Source organism: Globicephala melas, chromosome 2 (genome assembly GCF_963455315.2).
Source record: "Globicephala melas chromosome 2, mGloMel1.2, whole genome shotgun sequence".
Classification (NCBI taxonomy): domain Eukaryota; kingdom Metazoa; phylum Chordata; class Mammalia; order Artiodactyla; family Delphinidae; genus Globicephala; species Globicephala melas.
In genome coordinates, this window is record NC_083315.2 from 7,051,816 (window position 1) to 7,074,024 (window position 22,209).

Sequence of the window (22,209 nt, forward strand, 5' to 3'; positions counted from 1 at the left end):
CTTGTGGGATTACAGATCGCATGGTGATTGTCTCCATTTGCGTGAATATCTGGGAATCCTGAGAATGGAACAGCGTTAACTGCCTTTGAACCTTCCTGCCCAGGAGGAGTGTCTGCACGGGATCCTGGAGCTGGTTCGCAGCTGGATCACGCGGAGTCCATACCACGTAGTGTGGCTGAGCTGCAAGGCCGCCTACGGGTACGAGTATCTCTTCACCAACCTCAGCGAGGAGTTCGGAGTCCAGGTGCCTGACGGCTCTTTCTTTCCTCTTGGTCCTGTCCATCCTCCCAACTCTGCCTTTCCCCTCCTTCCCCCTTTCCCCCCAAGCCCCCCCCCCCAAAAACTGGAAACCGTGACAGCCTTTGTCGTCTTTGTTTATTCGCTTCCTCTTGGGAGGAATTGACAGTGGGAAGAGCCCTTTGGTGAAAAGTCCCCTAAAGGAAGTAGTTTTTCAAAACTGTGGGTCATGAAACAAATTCAGTGTTTGTGACCAGCAATGAGAATAAAATTGAACTAGGAAATATCTGAGTGTATTGCTTACAGTCAGAATAAACATTGTCCTGTGAAAATTTGGGGAATCAGACACGTACATATCTAGATCTTCCTCGACTTAACCACAGGGCTACGGCCCAATAAATGCATCGTAAGTTGAAAATCTCATTGAGTCAAAATGTATTTAAATACCCCTGACCCACTGAACACCATAGCTTAGCCTCAGCTACCTTAAACCTGCTCAGACTTGAGGACACGGGGAGGGGGAAGGGGAAGCTGGGACGAAGTGAGAGAGTGGCATGGACATATACACACTACCAAATGTAAAATAGATAGCTAGTGGGAAGCAGCCGCATAGCACAGGGAGATCAGCTCGGTGCTTTGTGACCACCTAGAGGGGTGGGATAGGGAGGGAGGGAGGGAGACGCAAGAGGGAAGGGGATATGGGGATATATGTATACATAGAGCTGATTCACTTTGTTGTACAGCAGAAACTAACGTGACATTGTAACGTAATTACACTCCAATAAAGATGTAAAAAGAAAAAGCGCTCACAACACTTGGATTAGCCTACAGTTAGGCAAAATCACGTGACGCAAAGCCTATCTTACAATAAAGTGGGGAGTGTCTCGCGTTATTTATTGAGTGCTGTAGTGAAAGTGAAAACCAGAATGGTTGCCTGGGTCCAGAACGGTGGTCGGCGTGTGGACGGTGGCCGTTCACCCACGGGATCGCGTGGCTCACTGGGGCGGCAGCTGGCTGCGGTGCTGACCAGCATCATGAGAGAGGATCGTACCGCCAGCTCAGGAAAAGATCGTAACTCAGAATCCGAAGTCCGTTTTCTACTGGATGCATATTGGTTTCTCACCATCGCAAAGCCGAATAATCCTGGGTCGAGCATCCCAAGTTGGGACCGTCTCTACATACATGCTGCGTATGCATCCTCGGTTGCCGTGGAAACATATTTCTTACTGGGGGTCATGGTCAGAAGTGTGTGAAGAACGCTGTGCTGAGGCACTGAGCCTCCTCCCCATGGACGATTCACATCAGGTCAGGCTGGGAGCCGGTGTTCGCCCGTCCCTTCCAGGTGGCTCGATGCTGGGCTCTCGGGACCCCGGGCAGCCGGGTGAGCATGCCAAGTGCTTCCTGCAGCGCCCGCTTCCCATGAGAGGAGATGGAGTTTTGGTGGCGACTCTGGACAAAACGAAACGCTGGAACGAGTCGGACATTTAAATTCTACTTCATTCGTCAACTTTTACTATCTATCCCCCAGCTAACAGACTTGTGCTAAGAACTTAACACTTATATACAACGTAATTTAGTAAAACTGAAAAGATTTAGTGCTTCTGCATTTGCAATTTAAAAAATTCCTCCCTCCCTCCCTAAGCCCTTACTTCCTAAGCCCTTCTTTCCTTAATTTCTTCCTTCCTTAAGTTTTTGTGTCCAAATGTTTTTGGTGAAAAGCTGCCAATTCTCCATTTGGGGAAGGACTTGCTTTCATTCTGAGATTGTCGTTCTTATGTTCTTTGGTGTTCAAATGGTCCTTTAAATTAAAATCACAGTGGTAATAGGTTGTATGTTGCACACATTTTACTATTTGCTTTTTTTTTTTTCTCACGTCCTCTCTTGGCAAAATATAAAGGTAACAACCACTTACCAGTCCCAAATTTGTTTTGTGAATTTTAGTGGTGTGTGAAATCGAAAAGACTGGAAGCTCCTCCAGCTCTGAGGCCTCATAGGGAGAAACCCTGGGCCGAGGAGGGGTCCAGGGATGGAGGTGGGGGAAGAGAAAGCAGGCCTTAGGAAGGTGACCCCGGAAGCACCCCAGAGTGAGCCCTCTTTCAAGTCTCTTAATCCCTCTGTAGGGGTTAGAAACAACTCTAGAGAAGGAATTTTAAAAGGGAGAACAGTGAGGTTTTTTAATTTAAAAATTTATTTATTTATTTATGTCCATGCTGGGCGGCATGCGGGATCTTTGTTCCCCGACCAGGGATCGAACCTGCGCCCCCTTGCAGTGGAAGCGTGGAGTCTTAACCACTGGACCACCAGGGAAGGCCCTGGTGAGGTCTTTTGATAGAGGGACCTAAGAGATGATTTATGGCAACCTTTTCAAGCATCTTCATTTTTGTGAGGATGAAAGTTTCTCCCTGTTTCTCTGTACATCTCAGAATTTGCCTCTTTTATATCCTTCTTAGGCCAGAAAAGTCAATTCCTTGTTACTTCTTGTTACTCATTAGTAAACAGGTAGTGAGAGGAATAAGGATAAGTTACAGGATCTCACAGGATAAGTAAGAAGTCATGCTCGGGTTCTTTTTTTAATTTATTTATTTATTTTTGGATCTGTTGGGTCTTCGTTGCTGCGCGCGGGCTTTCTCTAGTTGCGGCGAGCGGGAGCTGCTCTTTGTTGCAGTGCACAGGCTTCTCATTGCGGTGGTTTCTCTTGTTGCAGAGCACAGGCTCTAGGCGCGTGGGCTTCAGTAGTTGCAGTACGCAGGCTCAGTAGTTGTGGCTCACGGGCTCTAGGTGCGCGGGCTTCAGTAGTTGTGGCGCACGGGCTTAGTTGCTCCGCGGCATGTGGCATCTTCCAGGACCAGGGCTCGAACCTGTGTCCCCTGCATTGGCAGGCGGATCCTTAACCACTGCGCCACCAGGGAAGTCTCATGCTCGGGTTCTTGCTATAGCTGTCTTGGTATTAATTACCACAGCGATTTAACATTATTCTAAAGTGTTTTGTTATTCAGACTTCAAAATGAGCATACTTTTTTGAGGAGTGCTATTTCATTATCCTTGTATTAATCTAAGTATTTGCTATTTACTCAAAACTACCCAGAAAACGATTCAAGTAAAACCGACATGTGGGTTTTAACAATTTAAAACATATTCGCTTTAAAATTCTAAAGGTGGCTGAGGTTTGTTTTGTTTTGTTTTGCTTTTTTGCATCTGCCCTCCTCCTTTTCATCCAATAAAAAGTGTGTGGAAAGGGAGGACCTGGGTCTCCACTTCCTCGTCCCACTGGCCTCCCTCTCCCCCAGCTGCCCGTATGCAGCGTGTTGTGTGTGTCTTCATGAGCAAGTGATTCATTTGTTTAGTATTTTATTTATTTTTTGGCTGTGCCTCATGGCTTGTGGGATCTTAGTTCCCTGACCAGGGATCAAACCCGGGCCCCGGCAGTGAAAGTGCCAAGTCCTAACCACTGGACCGCCAGGGAATTCCATGAGCAAGTGATTCTTGATTGTTCTCTGCAGAACACCCCATATTTAGAATAAAGCTTGACATAGAGCAGGTGCACAATAAATATGAATCGAATGACTCTTGATGGATCAATCCAATGAAATCCACCAGGCGAGTCGCCAGACTTTTCATTACCACCCACAACGGGTGGTAACGCAGACTGCTGGAAATGGGATCTCAGCGTCCTGCGTTGAAATAGCTGAAAACTAGGCTTCGAGGAAGAAGAAAGACTTAGTTTTAACTGGATGATTTGCCCTTGCCTAATTACCCTTGAACACTTTATTTACAGGAAATACAGTTCCAATAATGTGCTTTATTTGTGTTGTTTTCCTCAGGTTCACGTGAATAAACTAGACATGTTTCAAAACATGCCTGACATTCTTCATCATCTCACAACAGACCGTGACACTCAGATCCATGCGTGTCGGCATCCAAAGGTATGAGGTGAAGTGTTTCTCTTATTGTTTGTGTGATCCATGAAAAACAGAATTTTAGGTCCAGAAGGAATCTTAAATTCCATTTTGTTGGCTCTTCAATTTACAAACGTAAAAACTGAGGCTGAGATCTTGTTCGTAGATGAAGGTCATGCAACTACACATCACTGTATTCCATTACCGTAAACTTCCTAATTAGGAAACAGACACAGATATTCAGTACTTTTAATTTTTTTTTACATCTTTATTGGAGTATAATTGCTTTACAATGGTATGTTAGTTTCTGCTTTATAACAAAGTGAATCAGTTATACATATACATATGTTCCCATATCTCTTCCCTCTTGCGTCTCCCTCCCTCCCACCCTCCCTATCCCACCCCTCTAGGTGGTTACAAAGCACTGAGCTGATCTCCCTGTGCTGAGTACCTGCTTCCCACTAGCTATCTATTTTACGTTTGGTAGTGTATATATGTCCATGCCATTCTCTTGCTTTGTCACAGCTTACCCTCCCCCCTCCCCATATCCTCAAGTCCATTCTCTAGTAGGTCTGTGTCTTTATTCCTGTTTTACCCCTAGGTTCTTCATGACATTTTTTTTTCTTAAATTCCATATATATGTGTTAGCATACGGTATTTGTCTTTCTCTTTCTGACTTACTTCACTCTGTATAACAGACTCTAGGTCCATCCACCTCATTACAAATAGCTCAATTTCGTTTCTTTTTATGCCTGAGTAATATTCCATTGTATATATGTGCCACATCTTCTTTATCCATTCATCCGATAATGGACACTTAGGTTGTTTCCATCTCCGGGCTATTGTAAATAGAGCTGCAGTGAACATTTTGGTACATGACTCTTTTTGAATTATGGTTTTCTCAGGGTATATGCCCAGTAGTGGGATTGCTGGGTCATATGGTAGTTCTATTTGTAGTTTTTTAAGGAACCTCCATACTGTTCTCCATAGTGGCTGTACCAATTCACATTCCCACCAGCAGTGCAAGAGTGTTCCCTTTTCTCCACACCCTCTCCAGCATTTATTGTTTCTAGATTTTTTGATGATGGCCATTCTGACTGGTGTGAGATGATATCTCATTGTAGTTTTGATTTGCATTTCTCTAATGATTAATGATGTTGAGCATTCTTTCATATGTTTGTTGGCAGTCTGTAAATCTTCTTTGGAGGAATGTCTATTTAGGTCTTCTGCCCATTTTTGGATTGGGTTGTTTGTTTTTTTGTTATTGAGCTGCATGAGCTGCTTATAAATTTTGGAGATTAATCCTTTGTCAGTTGCTTCATTTGCAAATATTTTCTCCCATTCTGAGGGCTGTCTTTTGGTCTTGTTTATGGTTTCCTTTGCTGTGCAAAAGCTTTGAAGTTTCATTAGGTCCCATTTGTTTACTTTTGTTTTTATTTCCATTACTCTAGGAGGTGGGTCAAAAAGGATCTTGCTGTGATATATGTCATAGAGTGTTCTGCCTATGTTTTCCTCTAAGAGTTTGATAGTTTCTAGCCTTACATTTAGGTCTTTAATCCATTTTGAGCTTATTTTTGCGTATGGTGTTAGGGAGTGATCTAATCTCATACTTTTACATGTACCTGTCCAGTTTTCCCAGCACCACTTATTGAATAGGCTGTCCTTTCTCCACTGTACATTTCTGCCTCCTTTGTCAAAGATAAGGTGACCATATGTGCGTGGGTTTATCTCTGGGCTTTCTATCCTGTTCCATTGATCTATCTTTCTGTTTTTGTGCCAGTACCATACCGTCTTGATAACTGTAGCTTTGTGGTATAGTCTGAAGTCAGGGAGCCTGATTCCTCCAGCTCCGTTTTTCTTTCTCAAGATTGCTTTGGCTATTCGGGGTCTTTTGTGTTTCCATACAAATTGTGAAATTTTTTGTTCTAGTTCTGTGAAAAATGCCAGTGGTAGTTTGATAGGGATTGCATTGAATCTGTAGATTGCTTTGGGTAGTAGAGTCATTTTCACAATGTTGATTCTTCCAATCCAAGAACATGGTATATCTCTCCATCTATTTGTATCATCTTTAATTTCTTTCATCAGTGTCTTATAATTTTCTGCATACAGGTCTTTTGTCTCCTTAGGTAGGTTTATTCCTAGGTATTTTATTCTTTTTGTTGCAGTGGTAAATGGGAGTGTTTTCTTGATTTTACTTTCACATTTTTCATCATTAGTGTATAGGAATGCCAGAGATTTCTGTGCATTAATTTTGTATCCTGCTACTTTACCAAATTCATTGATTAGCTCTAGTAGTTTTCTGGTAGCATCTTTAGGATTCTCTATGTATAGTATCATGTCATCTGTAAACAGTGACAGCTTTACTTCTTCTTTTCCAATTTGGATTCCTTTTATTTACTTTTCTTCTCTGATTGCTGTGGCTAAAACTTCCAAAACTGTTGAATAAGAGTGGTGCGAGTGGGCAGCCTTGTCTTGTTCCTCATCTTAGTGGAAATGCTTTCAGTTTTTCACCATTGAGGATGATGTTGGCTGTGGGTTTGTCATATATGGCCTTTATTATGTTGAGGAAAGTTCCCTCTATGCCTACTTTCTGGAGGGTTTTTATCATAAATGGGTGTTGAATTTTGTCAAAAGCTTTCTCTGCATCTATTGAGATGATCATATGGTTTTTCTCCTTCACTTTGTTAATATGGTGTATCACATTGATTGATTTGCGTATATTGAAGAATCCTTGCATTCCTGGAATAAACCCCACTTGATCATGGTGTATGATCCATTTAATGTGCTGTTGGATTCTGTTTGCTAGTATTTTGTTGAGGATTTTTGCATCTATGTTCATCAGTGATATTGGCCTGTAGTTTTCTTTCTTTGTGACATCCTTGTCTGGTTTTGGTATCAGGGTGATGGTGGCATTGTAGAATGAGTTTGGGAGTGTTCCTCGCTCTGCTATATTTTGGAAGAGTTTGAGAAGGATAGGTGTTAGCTCTTCTCTAAATGTTTGATAGAATTCGCCTGTGAAGCCATCTGGTCCTGGGCTTTTGTTTGTTGGAAGATTTTTAATCACAGTTTCAATTTCAGTGCTTGTGATTGGTCTGTTCATATTTTCTATTTCTTCCTGATTCAGTCTTGGCAGGTTGTGCATTTCTAAGAATTTGTCCATTTCTTCCAGATTGTCCATTTTATTGGCATAGAGTTGCTTGTAGTAATCTCTCATGATCTCTTTTATTTCTGCAGTGTCAGTTGTTACCTCTCCTTTTTCATTTCTAATTCTATTGATTTGAGTCTTCTCCCTTTTTTTCTTGATGAGTCTGGCTAGTGGTTTATCTATTTTGTTTATCTTCTCAAAGAACCAGCTTTTAGAATTATTGATCTTTGCTATTGTTTCCTTCATTTCTTTTTCATTTATTTCTGATCTGATTTTTATGATTTCTTTCCTTCTGCTAGCTTTGGGGTTTTTTTGTTCTTCTTTCTCCAATTGCTTGAGGTGCAAGGTTAGGTTGTTTATTCGAGATGTTTCCTGCTTCTTAAGGTGGGCTTGTATTGCTATAAACTTCCCCCTTAGAACTGCTTTTGCTGCATCCCACAGGTTTTGGGTCGTTGTGTCTCCATTGTCATTTGTTTCTAGGTATTTTTTGATTTCCTCTTTGATTTCTTCAGTGATCACTTCATTATTAAGTAGTGTATTGTTTAGCCTCCATGTGTTTGTATTTTTTACAGATCTTTTCCTGTAATTGATATCTAGTCTCATGGCGTTGTGGTCAGAAAAGATACTTGATACAATTTCAATTTTCTTAAATTTACCAAGGCTTGATTTGTGACCCAAGATATGATCTATCCTGGAGAATGTTCCATGAGCACTTGAGAAAAATGTGTATTCTGTTGTTTTTGGATGGAATGTCCTGTAAATATCAATTAAGTCCATCTTGTTTAATGTATCATTTAAAGCTTGTGTTTCCTTATTTAATTTCATTTTAGATGATCTGTCCATTGGTGAATGTGGGGTGTTAAAGTCCCCTACTATGAATGTGTTACTGTCGATTTCCCCTTTTATGGTTGTCAGTATTTGCCTTATGTATTGAGGTGCACCTATGTTGGGTGCATAAATATTTACAATTGTTATATCTTCCTCTTGGATCGATCCCGTGATCATTATGTAGTGTCCTTCTTTGTCTCTTCTAATAGTCTTTGTTTTAAAGTCTATTTTGTCTGATATGAGAATTGCTACTCCAGCTTTCTTTTGGTTTCCATTTGCATGAAATACCTTTTTCCATCCCCTTACTTTCAGTCTGTATGTGTCTCTAGGTCTGAAGTGGGTCTCTTGTAGACAGCAAATATATGGGTCTTGTTTTTGTATCCATTCAGCCAATCTGTGTCTTTTGGTGGGAGCATTTAGTCCATTTACATTTAAGGTAATTATCGATATGTGTGTTCCTATTCCCATTTTCTTAATTGTTTTGGGTTCGTTTTTGTAGGTCCTTTCCTTCTTTTGTGTTTCTTGCCTAGAGAAGTTCCTTTAGCAGTTGTTGTAGAGCTGGTTTGGTGGTGCTGAACTCTCTCAGCTTTTGCTTGTCTGTAAAGGTTTTGATTTCTCCATCAAATCTGAATGAGATCCTTGCTGGGTAGAGTAATCTTGGTTGCAGGTTTTTCTCCTTCAACACTTTCAATATGTCCTGCCACTCCCTTCTGGCTTGCAGAGTTTCTGCTGAAAGATCAGCTGTTAACCTTATGGGGATTCCCTTGTGTGTTATTTGTTGTTTTTCCCTTGCTGCTTTTAATATGTTTTCTTTGTATTTAATTTTTGACAGTTTGATTAATATGTGTCTTGGCGTATTTCTCCTTGGATTTTTCCTGTATGGGACTCTCTGTGCTTCCTGGACTTGATTAACTATTTCCTTTCCCATATTAGGGAAGTTTTCAACTATAATCTCTTCAAATATTTTCTCAGTCCCTTTCTTTTTCTCTTCTTCTTCTGGAACCCCTATAATTCGAATGTTGGTGCGTTTAATGTTGTCCCAGAGGTCTCTGAGACTGTCCTCAGTTCTTTTCATTCTTTTTTCTTTATTCTGCTCTGCAGTAGTTATTTCCACTATTTTATCTTCCAGGTCACTTATCCGTTCTTCTGCCTCAGTTATTCTGCTATTGATCCCATCTAGAGTACTTTTAATTTCATTTATTGTGTTGTTCATCATTGCTTGTTTCATCTTTAGTTTTTCTAGGTCCTTGTTAAATGTTTCTTGCATTTTCTCTATTCTGTTTCCAAGATTTTGGATCATCTTTACTATCATTATTCTGAATTCTTTTTCAGGTAGACTGCCTATTTCCTCTTCATTTGTTAGGTCTGGTGGGTTTTTACTTTGCTCCTTCATCTGCGGTGTGTTTTTCTGTCTTCTCATTTTGCTTATCTTACTGTGTTTGGGGTCTCCTTTTTGCAGGCTGCAGCTTTGTAGTTCCTGTTGTTTTTGGTGTCTGTCCCCAGTAGCTAAAGTTGGTTCAGTGGGTTGTGTAGGCTTCCTGGTGGAGGGGACTAGTGGCTGTGTTCTGGTGGATGAGGCTGGATCTTGTCTTTCTGGTGGGCAGGTGCACGTCTGGTGGTGTGTTTTGGGGTGTCTGTGGACTTATTATGATTTTAGGCAGCCTCTCTGCTAATGGGTGGGGTTGTGTTCCTGTCTTGCTAGTTGTTTGGCATAGTGTGTCCAGCACTGTAGCTTGCTGGTCGTTGAGTGGAGCTGGGTGCTAGTGTTGAGATGGAGATCTCTGGGAGATTTTCGCCATTTGATGTTATGTGGTGCTGGGAGGTCTCTTGTGCACCAGTATTCTGAAGTTGGCTCTCCCACCTCAGAGGCACAGCACTGACTCCTGGCTGCAGCACCAAGAGCCTTTCATCCCCATGGCTCAGAATAAAAGGGGAAAGAAAGAAAGAAAGAGAGAGAGAGAGAGGGAGGGAGGGAGGGAGGGAGGGAGGGAGGAAGGAAGGAGATAAAATAATATAATATAAAGATAAAATAAAATACAGTTATTAAAAGAAAAAATAATTATTAAGAAAAAAAAATTTTTAAAGAAAAAAAAAACATGGACGGATAGAACCCAAGGACAAATGTTGGAAGCAAAGCTATACAGACAAAATCTCACACAGAAGCATACACATACACACTCACAAAAAGAGGAAAAGGGGGAAAAAATCATAAATCTTGCTCTCGAAGCCCACCTCCTCAATTTGGGATGATTCGTTTTCTATTCAGGTATTCCACAGATGCAGGTACATCAAATTGATTGTGGAGCTTTAATCCACTGCTTCTGAGGCTGCTGGGAGAGATTTCCCTTTCTCTTCTTTGTTCTCACAGCTCCGGGGTTCAGGTTTGGATTTGGCCCCGCCTGTGCGTGTAGGTCACAGGAGGGCGTCTGTTCTTCGCTCAGACAGGACGGGGTTAAAGGAGCAGCTGCTTCGGGGGCTCTGGCTCACTCAGGCCGGGGGGAGGGAGGAGCACGGAGGCAGGGCGAGCCTGCGGCGGCGGCAGAGGCCGGCGTGACATTGCACCAGCCTGAGGCACGCCGTGCGTTCTCCCGGGGAAGTTTTCCCTGGATCCCAGGACCCTGGCAGTGGCGGGCTGCACAGGCTCCCCGGAAGGGGTGTGTGGAGAGTGACCTGTGCTCGCACACAGGCTTCTTGGTGGCGGCACAGCCGCCTTAGCATCTTATGCCCGTCTCTGGGGTCCGCGCTTTTAGCCGCGGCTCGCGCCCGTCTCTGGAGCTCCTTTAAGCAGCGCTCTTAATCCCCTCTCCTCGCGCACCAGGAAACAAAGAGGGAAGAAAAAGTCTCTTGCCTCTTCGGCAGCTCCAGACTTTTCCCGGACTCCCTCCCGGCTAGCCGTGGTGCACTAACCCCCTGTAGGCTGTGTTCACGCCCCCAACCCCAGTCCTCTCCCTGCGCTCGGACCGGACCGAAGCCCGAGCCTCAGCTCCCAGCCCCGCCCGCCCCGGCGGGGGAGCAGACAAGCCTCTCGGGCTGGTGAGTGCCGATTGGCACTGATCCTCTGTGCGGGAATCTCTCCGCTTTGCCCCCACACCCCCGTTGCTGCGCTCTCCTCCGCGGCTCCGAAGCTCCCCCCCTCCGCCACCCGCAGTCTCTGCCCGCAAAGGGGCTCCTAGTGTATGGAAACCTTCCCTCCTTCATGGCTCCCTCCCACTGGTGCAGGTCCCATCCCTATCCTTTTGTCTCTGTTTATTCTTTTGCCCTACCCAAGTACGTGGGGGGTTTCTTGCCTTTTGGGAGGTCTGAGGTCTCCTGCCAGCGTTCAGTAGGTGTTCTGTAGGAGTTGTGCCACGTGTAGATGTATTTCTGGTGTATCTCTATTACAAAGGGTAGGTTTTTTGGGTTCTTTTTTCTGTTCCATTTCCTGAGACACAATGGGTCTTCAGCTGTGACATGAGGATCACAGGGTTTGGTGTCCTTTCTTTCTTGGCTTAAGGCTTTTGTTCCTGCTAGTGTTGAAGGGTCTCCTGCAGAGGTGGTGGGGGGTGGGGGCTGTGGCTCACCGTGGGGCAAGGACACTGGCAGCAGAAGTTGTGGGAAGTACCCCTTGGCATGAGCCCTCCCAGAGTCTCAGTACTTTTAATTATTAATGAAATATATTTATATAATTGATACGTGTTTATTTGTAATGACTTATGTAATGAACAGTTTATTTGTAAGGAAATTAGTAACATGTTAGAGCTTATAATTTAAGAAAACAATCACAACCCGTTGTGATTTACTTTTTAAAAAAATAAATTTATTTATTTATTTATGTTTGGCTGACTTAGGTCTTCGTTTCTGTGCAGGCTTTCTCTAGTTGCGGCGAGTGGGGGACTTCTCTTCCTTGCGAGGCGCAGGCTTCTCATTGCAGTGGCTTCTCTTGTTGCGGAGCACAGGCTCTAGGTGTGCGGGCTTCAGTAGTTGTGGCACGTGGGCTCAGTAGTTGTGGCTCGCAGGCTCCAGAGCACAGGCTCAGTATTTGTGGCTCACAGGCTTAGTTGTTCCGCGGCATGTGGGATCTTCCCGGACCAGGGCTTGAACCTGTGTCCCCTGCATTGGCAGGCGGATTCTTAACCACTGCGCCACCAGGGAAGCCCGTGATTTACTTCTGAGACTCATGACACGTGCGCATTTATAAACTTTAGTTTCCTTCTCCTCATTTGAGATAAATGTCTAGATATAACTTTGCTTTGAATTTTGAAACAGTTACATGTATTGCTGGTCCAATTTCAAATGAATGTTTTTAGTGTCTTTGAAACTCACTGGTAATTGGTTTTCTGATGCCACCATAGAACTCCCTTCTCTTATTACCTGCCAGGTGTTAAATTTTAAATTGGCCTTCAACATTTCCATTTTAATTTATATTGTCATTCAATGTCACTGCTACTAATTAGTCATCTTCACATGTAGGGGTATGTGTGATCCTAATTGTTCTCTAAATCTTTAATCTTAGCATTCATATGCTGAGTAATTTTTATTTTAGTAAACAGTGCATTTATACATTTAGATAATCATTGTAACAGTAATATTAGGGCTTCCCTGGTGGCACAGTGGTTGGGAATCCGCCTGCCAATGCAGGGGACACGGGTTCGAGCCCTGGTCCAGGAAGATCTCACATGCCATGGAGCACCTAAACCCGTGCGCCACAACTACTGAGCCCGTGCGCCCCAACTATTGAGGCTTGCATGCCTAGAGCCCATGCTCTGCAACAAGAGAGGCCGCCGCAATGAGAAGCCCATGCACCGCAACGAAGAGTAGCCCCCGCTTGACGCAACTGGAGAAAGCCCACGCACAGCAACAAAGACCCAACACTGCCAAAAATAAAAATAAATAAAATAAATAAATTTAAAAAAAACAGTGATATTAGCTCCATCAGCCAAAATCCTAAAGTAAATTTGCTCAGCACTAAAGTAAAGCAAAATTTAAAAACAACAACAACAAAAAACGATTCTTATCCATAGCATGGAAGATTCTATTTCAGACCACTGCAGGAGAGCTACTAGGTAAGAAATTACTTTTGATGATTGGTCAGCTGCATACTATAACTTGCATCATGAATTTATTTCATCATTCTGTTTGTATATGTACACACACACATACACATGCAGTGAATTAATGGATGGATAAAAACAATGTAGATACAAAGTAGAAACTGTTTTGTCCTTTTTCTTTTGGACTTGTAGTCTTTGCCCCTACCATGCCCCGTAACTATTTTAATTGGCAGATTTCTTTTTGGTCTAAATTTTCTCACAAACCACAAAGTAGCTTAACTAACCCCCTGTCATTTCCCACATGGCTACTCGCCTTGAAACACTACTTCTAGCAGCTTAAGGTATGTGCCTCAGGTCACATAGCCTTAAAAATATTCAACAGAGCAGCCTGCACAGCCCTGGAGCACTCTCATCCACAGCCTCGTGGGAAACAGCACCAAAAGTGCTCCAGTGATGTTTGATTTGGATGGAGTGTTCATGGTTTCGAAGGATTCCTATCTAAATGTAATGTCTTTGGGAAAATAGTCGCATTGGTTTTCAACCTTTTAAAAACACATGTTACTTTCCTCTCCAACTTTATTTTGATAAATTTTAAAGCAGGGCTTCCCTGGTGGCGCAGTGGTTGAGAGTCCACCTGCTGATGCAGGGGACACGGGTTCGTGCCCCGGTCCGGGAGGATCCCACATGCCGTGGAGCGGCTGGGCCCATGAGCCATGGCCGCTGAGCCTGCGCGTCTGGAGCCTGTGCTCCGCAACGGGAGAGGCCACGACAGTGAGAGGCCCGCATGCCGCAAAAAAAAAAAAAAAAAAAAAAAAATTTAAAACAGTAAATTTGTTAGACTAGTACAAAGAACACCATGTACTCTTTTATTTTAAATTGAAGTGTAGTTGATGTACAATGTTATATGTTACAGTTGTACAATGTAGTGATTCAGTTTTTAAAGGTTGTATTCCATTTATAGCTACTATAAAATATTGGCTCTATTCCGTGTGTTGTACCATATATCCTTGTAGCTCATTTTAAATCTAAGAGTTTGTAGCTCTTAGTCCCATGCCCTTATTTGCCCCTCCCCCTTCCCTCTCCTCACTGATAACCACTAGTTTATTCTCTATATCTGTGAGTTTTGTTATATTCACTAGTTTGTTGTATTTTTTAGATTCTACATATATCATACAGTATTTGTCTTTCTCTGTCTGACTTATTTCACTTAGCATAATACCCTACAAGTCCATCCATGTTGTTGCAGATGGCAAAATTTTATTCTTTTTTATGGCTGAGTAGTAGTTCATTGTATATATTTTTATAAACCACATCTTCTTTATTCATTCATTTGTTGATGGACACTTAAGTTGATTCCATATCTTGGCAGTTGTAAATAATGCTACTATGAACATTGGGGTGCATGTATCTTTTCAAATTAGTGGTTTTTTTTTTTTTCTGGATATATACTCGGTGTGGAATCACTGGGCCATACAAACACCACGTCTTCTTCCTCTGGCTTCCCGTGTGTTAACACCATCACGTCTGCTCCCTGACGTACTCTGTGTCTGTCTCTGTGTAACTAGCACCCCCACCCCCCAATCCACTTGAGAGTCAGTTGCAGATGCCATGACACTTTGCCGTAAACAAGGACGTTCTCCTGCACGACCACAGTACAGTTCCCACACTCAGGAAGTTTAGCATTGATACGACCCTACTGGATGTGATGGAGTCCATATTCAAATTTCCCTAGTTGTCCCAATCATGTCCTTTATGGCTTGTGGAGGGAAGAGCAGGGCCTCCTGTTCTTAATACAGTCATCCAGGATTTTATTAAGAATCATCTTTTGCATTTGCTCAGGCCTCTTCAGTTTCTTTTCATGTAGATCAAGTCTCAAACCTTTTGCTTTTCTTTCATCACACTGACATATTTGAAGAGTTCAGGTCAGTTGTTTTGTGGAACATTCCTCAATTTGGGCTTACCTGTTTCCTCATGTCTATATATATATATATTTTTTTTTTCATGTCTGAAAACTCATCTACATTTGTTTTTGAGGCCCTGCCTAGAAACAGATTTGTTGAAAATATTAAACTGCTTTACTATATTTTTAAAATCTTTTTTAGGCAGAGGAATATTTTCAGTGGAATAAGTTACCCTGTGGCGTTACCTCCAAAAATAGAATTCCACTCCACACAATCAGCATTAAGCCATCCACTATGTGGTTTGGAGAAAGAGCCAGAAAAACCAATGTCATTGTGAGGTAAGCAAGCAGTGTCTTTCAAGAGAAACCTTGCCTTGAGGTAAATCGATAGTTGAAATGCAATCTAGCCTAAGCCTAAGAAGAGGATATATTATAATTTTGGAAAATAACTTCTGAAATTTAAACTCTATTTAAACTAAAGAGATGTGGCTTTCAAAGCTGTCTATTGACTAATACCATTAGCCAGTATTTCCTGGGGTCTACTTGAGTTAGACAGATGAGAGGGTTAGAGACAGGGCCTCTTGCCTGGCAGAGAGTTAGGAACTGACGTTGTATGAAGTAGAAGCCTTTGGTGGAGTAGAGGAGTCCCATACTGATCACCACGTTTTAGCAAATTTCCTTAACGTTGGCCATTCAGAATGTCTACAAAAATTTACATTTCTGGAAAGAGTTCCCCCTTGTCCCAGGAAGAAATTCTTTTTGGTAAGGTGATTTCATACTGCAGGAGCCTGAATAAGAAGACTTGAAATTTAGAACTTAGCTTAGTTTTGATAAGTGACCTTTAATTTTGTGTTTTCATCTCACTTTAGGACTGGAGCGAGTTCATACAGAGCCTGCTTTTCTTTTCACTCCTCCTACAGTGAGGTAAGAGGACCTCATATACTCCCCTTTGTGGCTTCTGCGGGCATCTCTTTTTCTACCGCTTAAGACAGGTTGTGGCTTTTCCTAAAGAAATTTAGGGAAGACATCTCAGTGGATGAGCTGTGTTACTAAGTCTAAAGGAAATTGCTATCATCACTTGTTTTCAGCCTAAACATTGAAGAAAACATATGATTAAGGTTTTCTTTCCAACTTGCTTTCTAAATGTATTTTAAATTCCCCACTTCAGTTCTGTTCATGTGTCATAAAAAATCATAAATCTGACTGTTTAGCACTTGGAACTGTATTCAGTGTCTTGTGATGACCTATAATGGAAAAGAATCTGAAGCTGTACACCTGAAACTAACACAATATTGTAAATCAACTATAGTTTAATAAATAAAATTAAAAAGCAAACAAGCAAAACATAAAAAGCTTCCCCAAGGAAGTAATAGTTAAGAAGATAAAAGAAGATACTCCAACATTATACAAGCCAGGGAATATAGCCAGTATTCTATAATAACTATATGTGGAGTATAACCTTTCAAAGTTGTAAATCACTGCATTGTGTACCTGTAACTTACATATAATATTGTACATCAACTATACTTCAGTAAGAAAAAAAGAAGATTGAAAAAAAAAGAATCGTAAATCTTATTTGAAGGAGTACTACAGATAAAATCTCATTATTGGTAGCCTTAGGGTACTGTGCAGATTCTCGGCCTCTTCCAAAATTTGATTGTACTGAAAAGCCGTTTAAAAAATTGTCCTGAATATTCAGCAATGAGGAAGAACAAAGGTGACTGAGGTGTAGACCCTGTCCTTAGGACGTAGTATAGTAGAATTATTCAGTTGAAGAGGGCTTAAAATGGTATTGTTATGGTACTTTTTTTTTGGCTGTGCCACACGAAATGCGGGATCTTAGTTCCCCGACCAGGGACCGAACCCGTGACCCCTGCAGTGGAAGCTGAGAGTCCTAACCACTGGACCGCCAGGAAAGTCCCCGTTATGGTACTTTTTATATAGGAAATTGACATACTAGAATGGGAACCTGACATATGTAATTTATTTGCAGAATCCTCATGCATTTCCAAAGTAAATGCTAGCATCTTACAAGTGCAGGGATTCAGTAATTTCATATATTGGAGAAAAAGCAATATAAAAGCTGGCTTTTTATGACACTTTAAGTCATACATAATTTTAGTTTTGCCCTTTCTGCACTTAACGCATTTCCCTGATAGTGATTATTTTTGTATTGGGGGTACATGGATATAGCTCTGCAGCAGTGAGCATGGGCATGGTGATGATTTGAACAGGTGGATTCTTGCAGAGCTCCAGGTAGCAGCATTTTTTTAAAATTTTTTATTGAAGTATGGTTGGTTTACAATGTTGTTAGTTTCTAGTGTACAGTAAAGTGACTCAGTTATTTATATATATAAATATATATATTTATCTACATTCTTTTTCAGATTCTTTTCCCTTATAGGTTATTACAAAATATTGAATATAGTTCCCTGTGCCATACAGTAGGTCCTTGTTGTTTATCTATTTTATATATAGTAGTGTGTGTATCTGTTAATCCCAAACTCCTAACTTATCCCTCCCTTGCCCCCTTTCCCCTTTGGTAACCATAAGTTTGTTTTCTATGTCTGTAAATAAGTTCATTTGTATCACTTTTTAGATTTCACATATAAGTGATATAATACTTGGCTTTTTCTGACTTTCTTCACTTAGTATGATAATCTCTGGGTCCGCCCATGTTGCTGCAAATGGCATTATTTCATTCTTCTTTATGGCTGAGTAATATCCCATTGTATATATGTACCACATCTTCTTTATCCATTCGTCTGTCGATGGACACTTAGGTTGCTTCCATGTCTTGGCGATTGTAAATTGTGCTGCTATGAACATTGGGGTCAGGTAGCAGCATTCTTTTCAAGTCAGCCAGAAAACTGTAAATGATTATTTGGTATCAAAGTATCCCAGTGACATCTCTCTTCAATAGCTGGGTTTAGCTTCCAGGTGCAAATGGATTATTTGAGAGTAGCCTGGAAGTAATTCATCTGGATGGTATAATTTAGTTAACGTTTTCTTTATCAGTTTATCCTGACTTTTAGGTTGTTGTCAAAGCCCCTTCCTGGTGATCTGTCCTGGGCTAGGCATCTGGCCCAGCATCACTGTTGCTCAACCTTCCTCTTACCCCTCAGCATCCTTTTCTGTCTCAGTCACAGGGAGGGCTTCTAATTGGGGAAAACTTTTCAGTCAAAACTGCTCTTATTTCTCTTCTTCAGTATAGTTAGCAGCCAAGTTGGGAAGCACAGCCTTCCTGGGATTCCATAAAGTTAGCTCCCAATGGGGAGGCATCTCCCTGCTGCTTGGGTAGAGGGGTGGAGCGGCTGACCTGCTTCCTCTCTTCCCTCTCTCCTCGGATGACAGCAGTTATCCTGCTTGTGGCGGGGTTACCCTGAGCTCTGGTTACTCATCTTCTCTCACTGTGTCCAGTGAGAAGAGAGAGGCTTTCCGGAAAACTGCTTTAATTAATACGCCTATATCCTGTGTATAGAACACGCTGAACTATATTTAAAAATGTAAATAGTAGGGGGCATTCCCCAGCGGTCCAGTAGTTAGAACTCTGCGCATCCACTGCAGGGGGCACGGGTTCCATCCCTGGTCAGGGAAGGAAGATCCCGCATGCCGCGTGGCGAGACCCAAAAAAAAAAAGGAAAACAAATGTGAATAGATTTAAAGATCATTTCCTTTTTTTTTTTTCCCCAAGTACTGTTGATCCTCATTATTTGCGGATTCCTCATTTACAAATCTGCCTGCTCACTGACATTTGTTTGAATCCCCACATCAGCGCGAGTGGCGCTCTGTGGTCATTTGCAGACGTGCACAGCAGGGCCGCAAAAGATTTGAGTCGCCCGACACGCACATTCCCGACTCAGGTCGCACATGGTGGCCTCCTGCCTTCTTGTTTCAGCTCCCGGGCTGTAAACGAGTGTCCTCTTTGCCGTCTCTTACTGCTGCGTTTTCCATATTTGTGTGCTTTTTGGGGTGATTTTGCCGTTTGAAACAGCCTCCAAGTGTAGCGCTGAAGTGCTCTCAAGTGTTCCTAAGCTCCAGGAAGGCCGAGATGTGCCCTGCTGAGGCGGTGCCTGTGTCCGATAAGTTCTCTTCAGGCATGAGCTGCAGCGCCACTGGCTATGAGCTCAGCGTTCATGGATCAACAGTATATTCTACGGACGATATCTTTAAAGAGAAGCACACATGAAAGAAGGTTGTGTACTTGATCGGTTGACAAAGCGCTGTGACTGGAGGTTCAGGGAAACACTGTATTTATTTCCGCCAGGAACAGTGGTCTACTGTCTGCAGTGGCTTATGGAGTGGAACTACTGCACAGAACCAGAACGGACTGTGTTAATGGGTAGTTTTAAGGCAGGCATCTGAAGAAAGGGCATCGGTGTGGACCAGTGGGAGAGGATGCCCTCTCCTGGGTATCTCTTGTCTCCTTGTGACCACTTCATCTCTGAGTAGATAGGGGCCATTTCTGGTGTGGGTCTGACCAGACTCTCTTCATTCTTATTCCCTTCAAAAGCCTCGGATTTCTACCAGCCTCGACTCTGGATTGATTATGCAAATCATATAGGTTGTGGGCAAGGTAAATAATGGCTTCTTTTTGCATGCCTACTCTGAAAGTACAAAGGAAATTGTTTATGAGAAGTATCCAAAGAATGTATCTGTTCCTGTCTTTCCCCTTTGTCTTAAGGTTCCCATTTTATTTGAATATAGAGTTATTAATAATTCCTGGGTTCCCTACCTCTTTTGACTTGGTGCTTTATTTGAAAAAGTTGGGTGCTAATAACTACTTTGTATCTCTGTCTCCCCATTTGCAGAAGGGAATAAAAATCTTTGTGTTGTCATTACCAACTTTGTAATAGACAGTTTTATTGAATGTTCAACTATGTGCCAGGTACCAGGGCTAAGCACTTTACCCACATTATCTCATTTATACTTTTAGATGAAGACTCTAAGACTCAGAGACGTTAGGTAACTTAACCGAGACCACAAGCTCACCAAGATCTAATAAGTGGCAAAGCAGAAGCTCTTCTGGGTTGTTAGAGGTGTTTTGAGGAATAGTGACAGAAGCCCTCCTGTTTAGCATTCTGAGCTTTGCAGAAAATCAAGATATTCACATTTTGGCATGTCCTTGTTTAGATTAGAGTAAACCCTGAGAACAAATCAAGCAATCTCAAAGATGTGGTTCCCCTTAGTATTGCTAACGATTATGTCGGAGGAAAGAAATGCAATTCTAAGACCTTGTTTCCTTGTGCGTCTTAAATACTCAGATGAATTCTCACTTCCTTGAAGGGGATTGGTTAACTATGGGTGAGTGACCCTAGATAAGGGAACTAATGTCATCTGAAGAAACGGAGGCTCTGCATCCCATTCATCAGTGATCCTCACTCCTTACTGGAGAACAGAATCACCTGAAGAACGTCCAAACCTACTGACCTCCAGGCCCCATCATAGCTCAGTTAGGGGACTTTTGGGGTTGGGTCTGTCTTCTCCTAGGAGGTCCCCAGGTGCTCCCCACGTGCAGCTAGCATTGGGACCACAGTCTTGAGAGACTTCTACTTCTCTTTCCCCGCATCCCTTTATCTGCTGCTCTAACGCCGGGGCTCTTCGCCGTAGAGATAACTGATGCATTTTATTTTCCTTCTTCCAGATTAAAGATTTCTTGAGCTACATCTATCCTGTGAATGTATATCCAAATGTCATTCCGTTAGGCACAACTATGGGTAAAGTTCAAGAAATGTGAGTAGTTACTACTTGTGGGACTTGTGTTTTTGGGCGCGATGGATCCAGAGAATAGTTTTGGGCCGGAAACCAGGGGCAAGGATGTAAAATGGGTGGGCTGTAAATATGGTACTGGTTGGGAGTATATGGGCTTTCCTCACGTGAGTGTGTTAACATAAAATCCTAAACGCTTCTGGGAATCTGGCATAAGGAAGCCGTTGCAATACTGAATTCCCTGAATGCCAGAACGTGTTCCTCTATTGCTTAATAGGTTATTAGAATAGGACCTGCTTTTCTGCAGCATAAGAACAAAGATAAAAGTTTTGCTTTCCCCCCAATCCTACAATTAGATGAATATCTAGCAGGTTGTTTTAAGTGCTTGTATTTACCACTTTATTATACTGAATTTTTTTAAAAATAAATTTATTTGTTTATTTTTGTGGTACGCGGGCCTCTCACTGTTGTGGCCTTTCCCGTTGCGGAGCATAGGCTCCGGACACGCAGGCTCAGCGGCCATGGCTCACGGGCCCAGCCACTCCGCGGCATGTGGGATCTTCCCAGACCGGGGCACGAACCCATGTCCCCTGCATCGGCAGGCGGACTCTCAACCACTGCGCCACCAGGGAAGCCCCTAATTTTATTTTATTTATTTTTGGCTGCGTTGGGTGTTCGTTGCTGCACGCGCGCAGGCTTTCTCTAGTTGCGGCAAGAGGGAGCTACTCTGTCGCTGGGTGTGGGCTTCTCATTGTGGTGGCTTCTTTTTTGCGGAGCACAGGCTGTAGGCGCGCGGGCTTCAGTTGTGGCACGCAGGCTCAGTAGTTGTGGCTCACAGGCTCTAGAGCGCAGGCTCAGTAGTTGTGGCACACAGGCTTAGTTGCTCCGCAGCATGTGGGATCTTCCCGGACCAGGGCTCGTACCGTGCCCCCTGCATTGGCAGGCGGATTCTTAACCACTGTGCCACCAGGGAAGTCCCTGAAGTAATTTTTAATTATTAAACAATGCTTTTCAGTTTTGAAAAGTAGTGGTATGGTTTCCCCCATAGTTAGGTTTTTATAATCTCTAAAAGTGATGCTTACATTCCAGCAACTTCCCAACAGGAAAAATAAAATATTCGTATTCATTTCAGCTTAAAGCCTTTATGCCGATCTTCCCAAAGTACTGAGCCAAAGTATAAACCACTTGGAAAATTGAAGAGAGCAAGAACAATCCACCTAGACTCAGGTAAGAAGAATGACCTGGAGTCCCAGGTGTGGGTTTCCCTGCAAGACCGCTTTTCAGGGTGCTCTGGTCTGTGAAAGCTGTCTTTTTTACTTTCTTCATGATGTCTTTGGAAGTATAAAATTTTAAATTTTTGATGAAGTCCAATTTAATTTCTTTTATAGCTTGTGCTTTTTTTGCTTTTGGTGTCATATCTAAGAAACTCTTGCTTAACCCAAGGTAATGAAGATTTACTCTCAT

At 42.5% G+C, this 22,209-nt stretch overlaps 1 protein-coding gene across 5 annotated transcripts in view; it reads left to right on the plus strand.

Moving 5' to 3' along the window:
• The window catches only part of DCLRE1C (DNA cross-link repair 1C), a 63,595-nt gene that overhangs the window by 37,275 nt on the left and 4,111 nt on the right, over positions 1-22,209 (plus strand). For 4 of the 5 annotated variants that reach the window (XM_060292375.2, XM_060292368.2, XM_070044724.1 and 1 more), the window contains 6 exons: positions 104-244; positions 4,059-4,160; positions 15,239-15,375; positions 15,906-15,960; positions 20,681-20,769; positions 21,878-21,972. In XM_060292375.2, coding sequence (XP_060148358.1) covers positions 104-244; positions 4,059-4,160; positions 15,239-15,375; positions 15,906-15,960; positions 20,681-20,769; positions 21,878-21,972 — 619 coding nt within the window. The remainder of the gene's footprint in view (positions 1-103; positions 245-4,058; positions 4,161-15,238; positions 15,376-15,905; positions 15,961-20,680; positions 20,770-21,877; positions 21,973-22,209) is intronic. The other variant, XM_030832421.3, reaches the window with a different exon arrangement.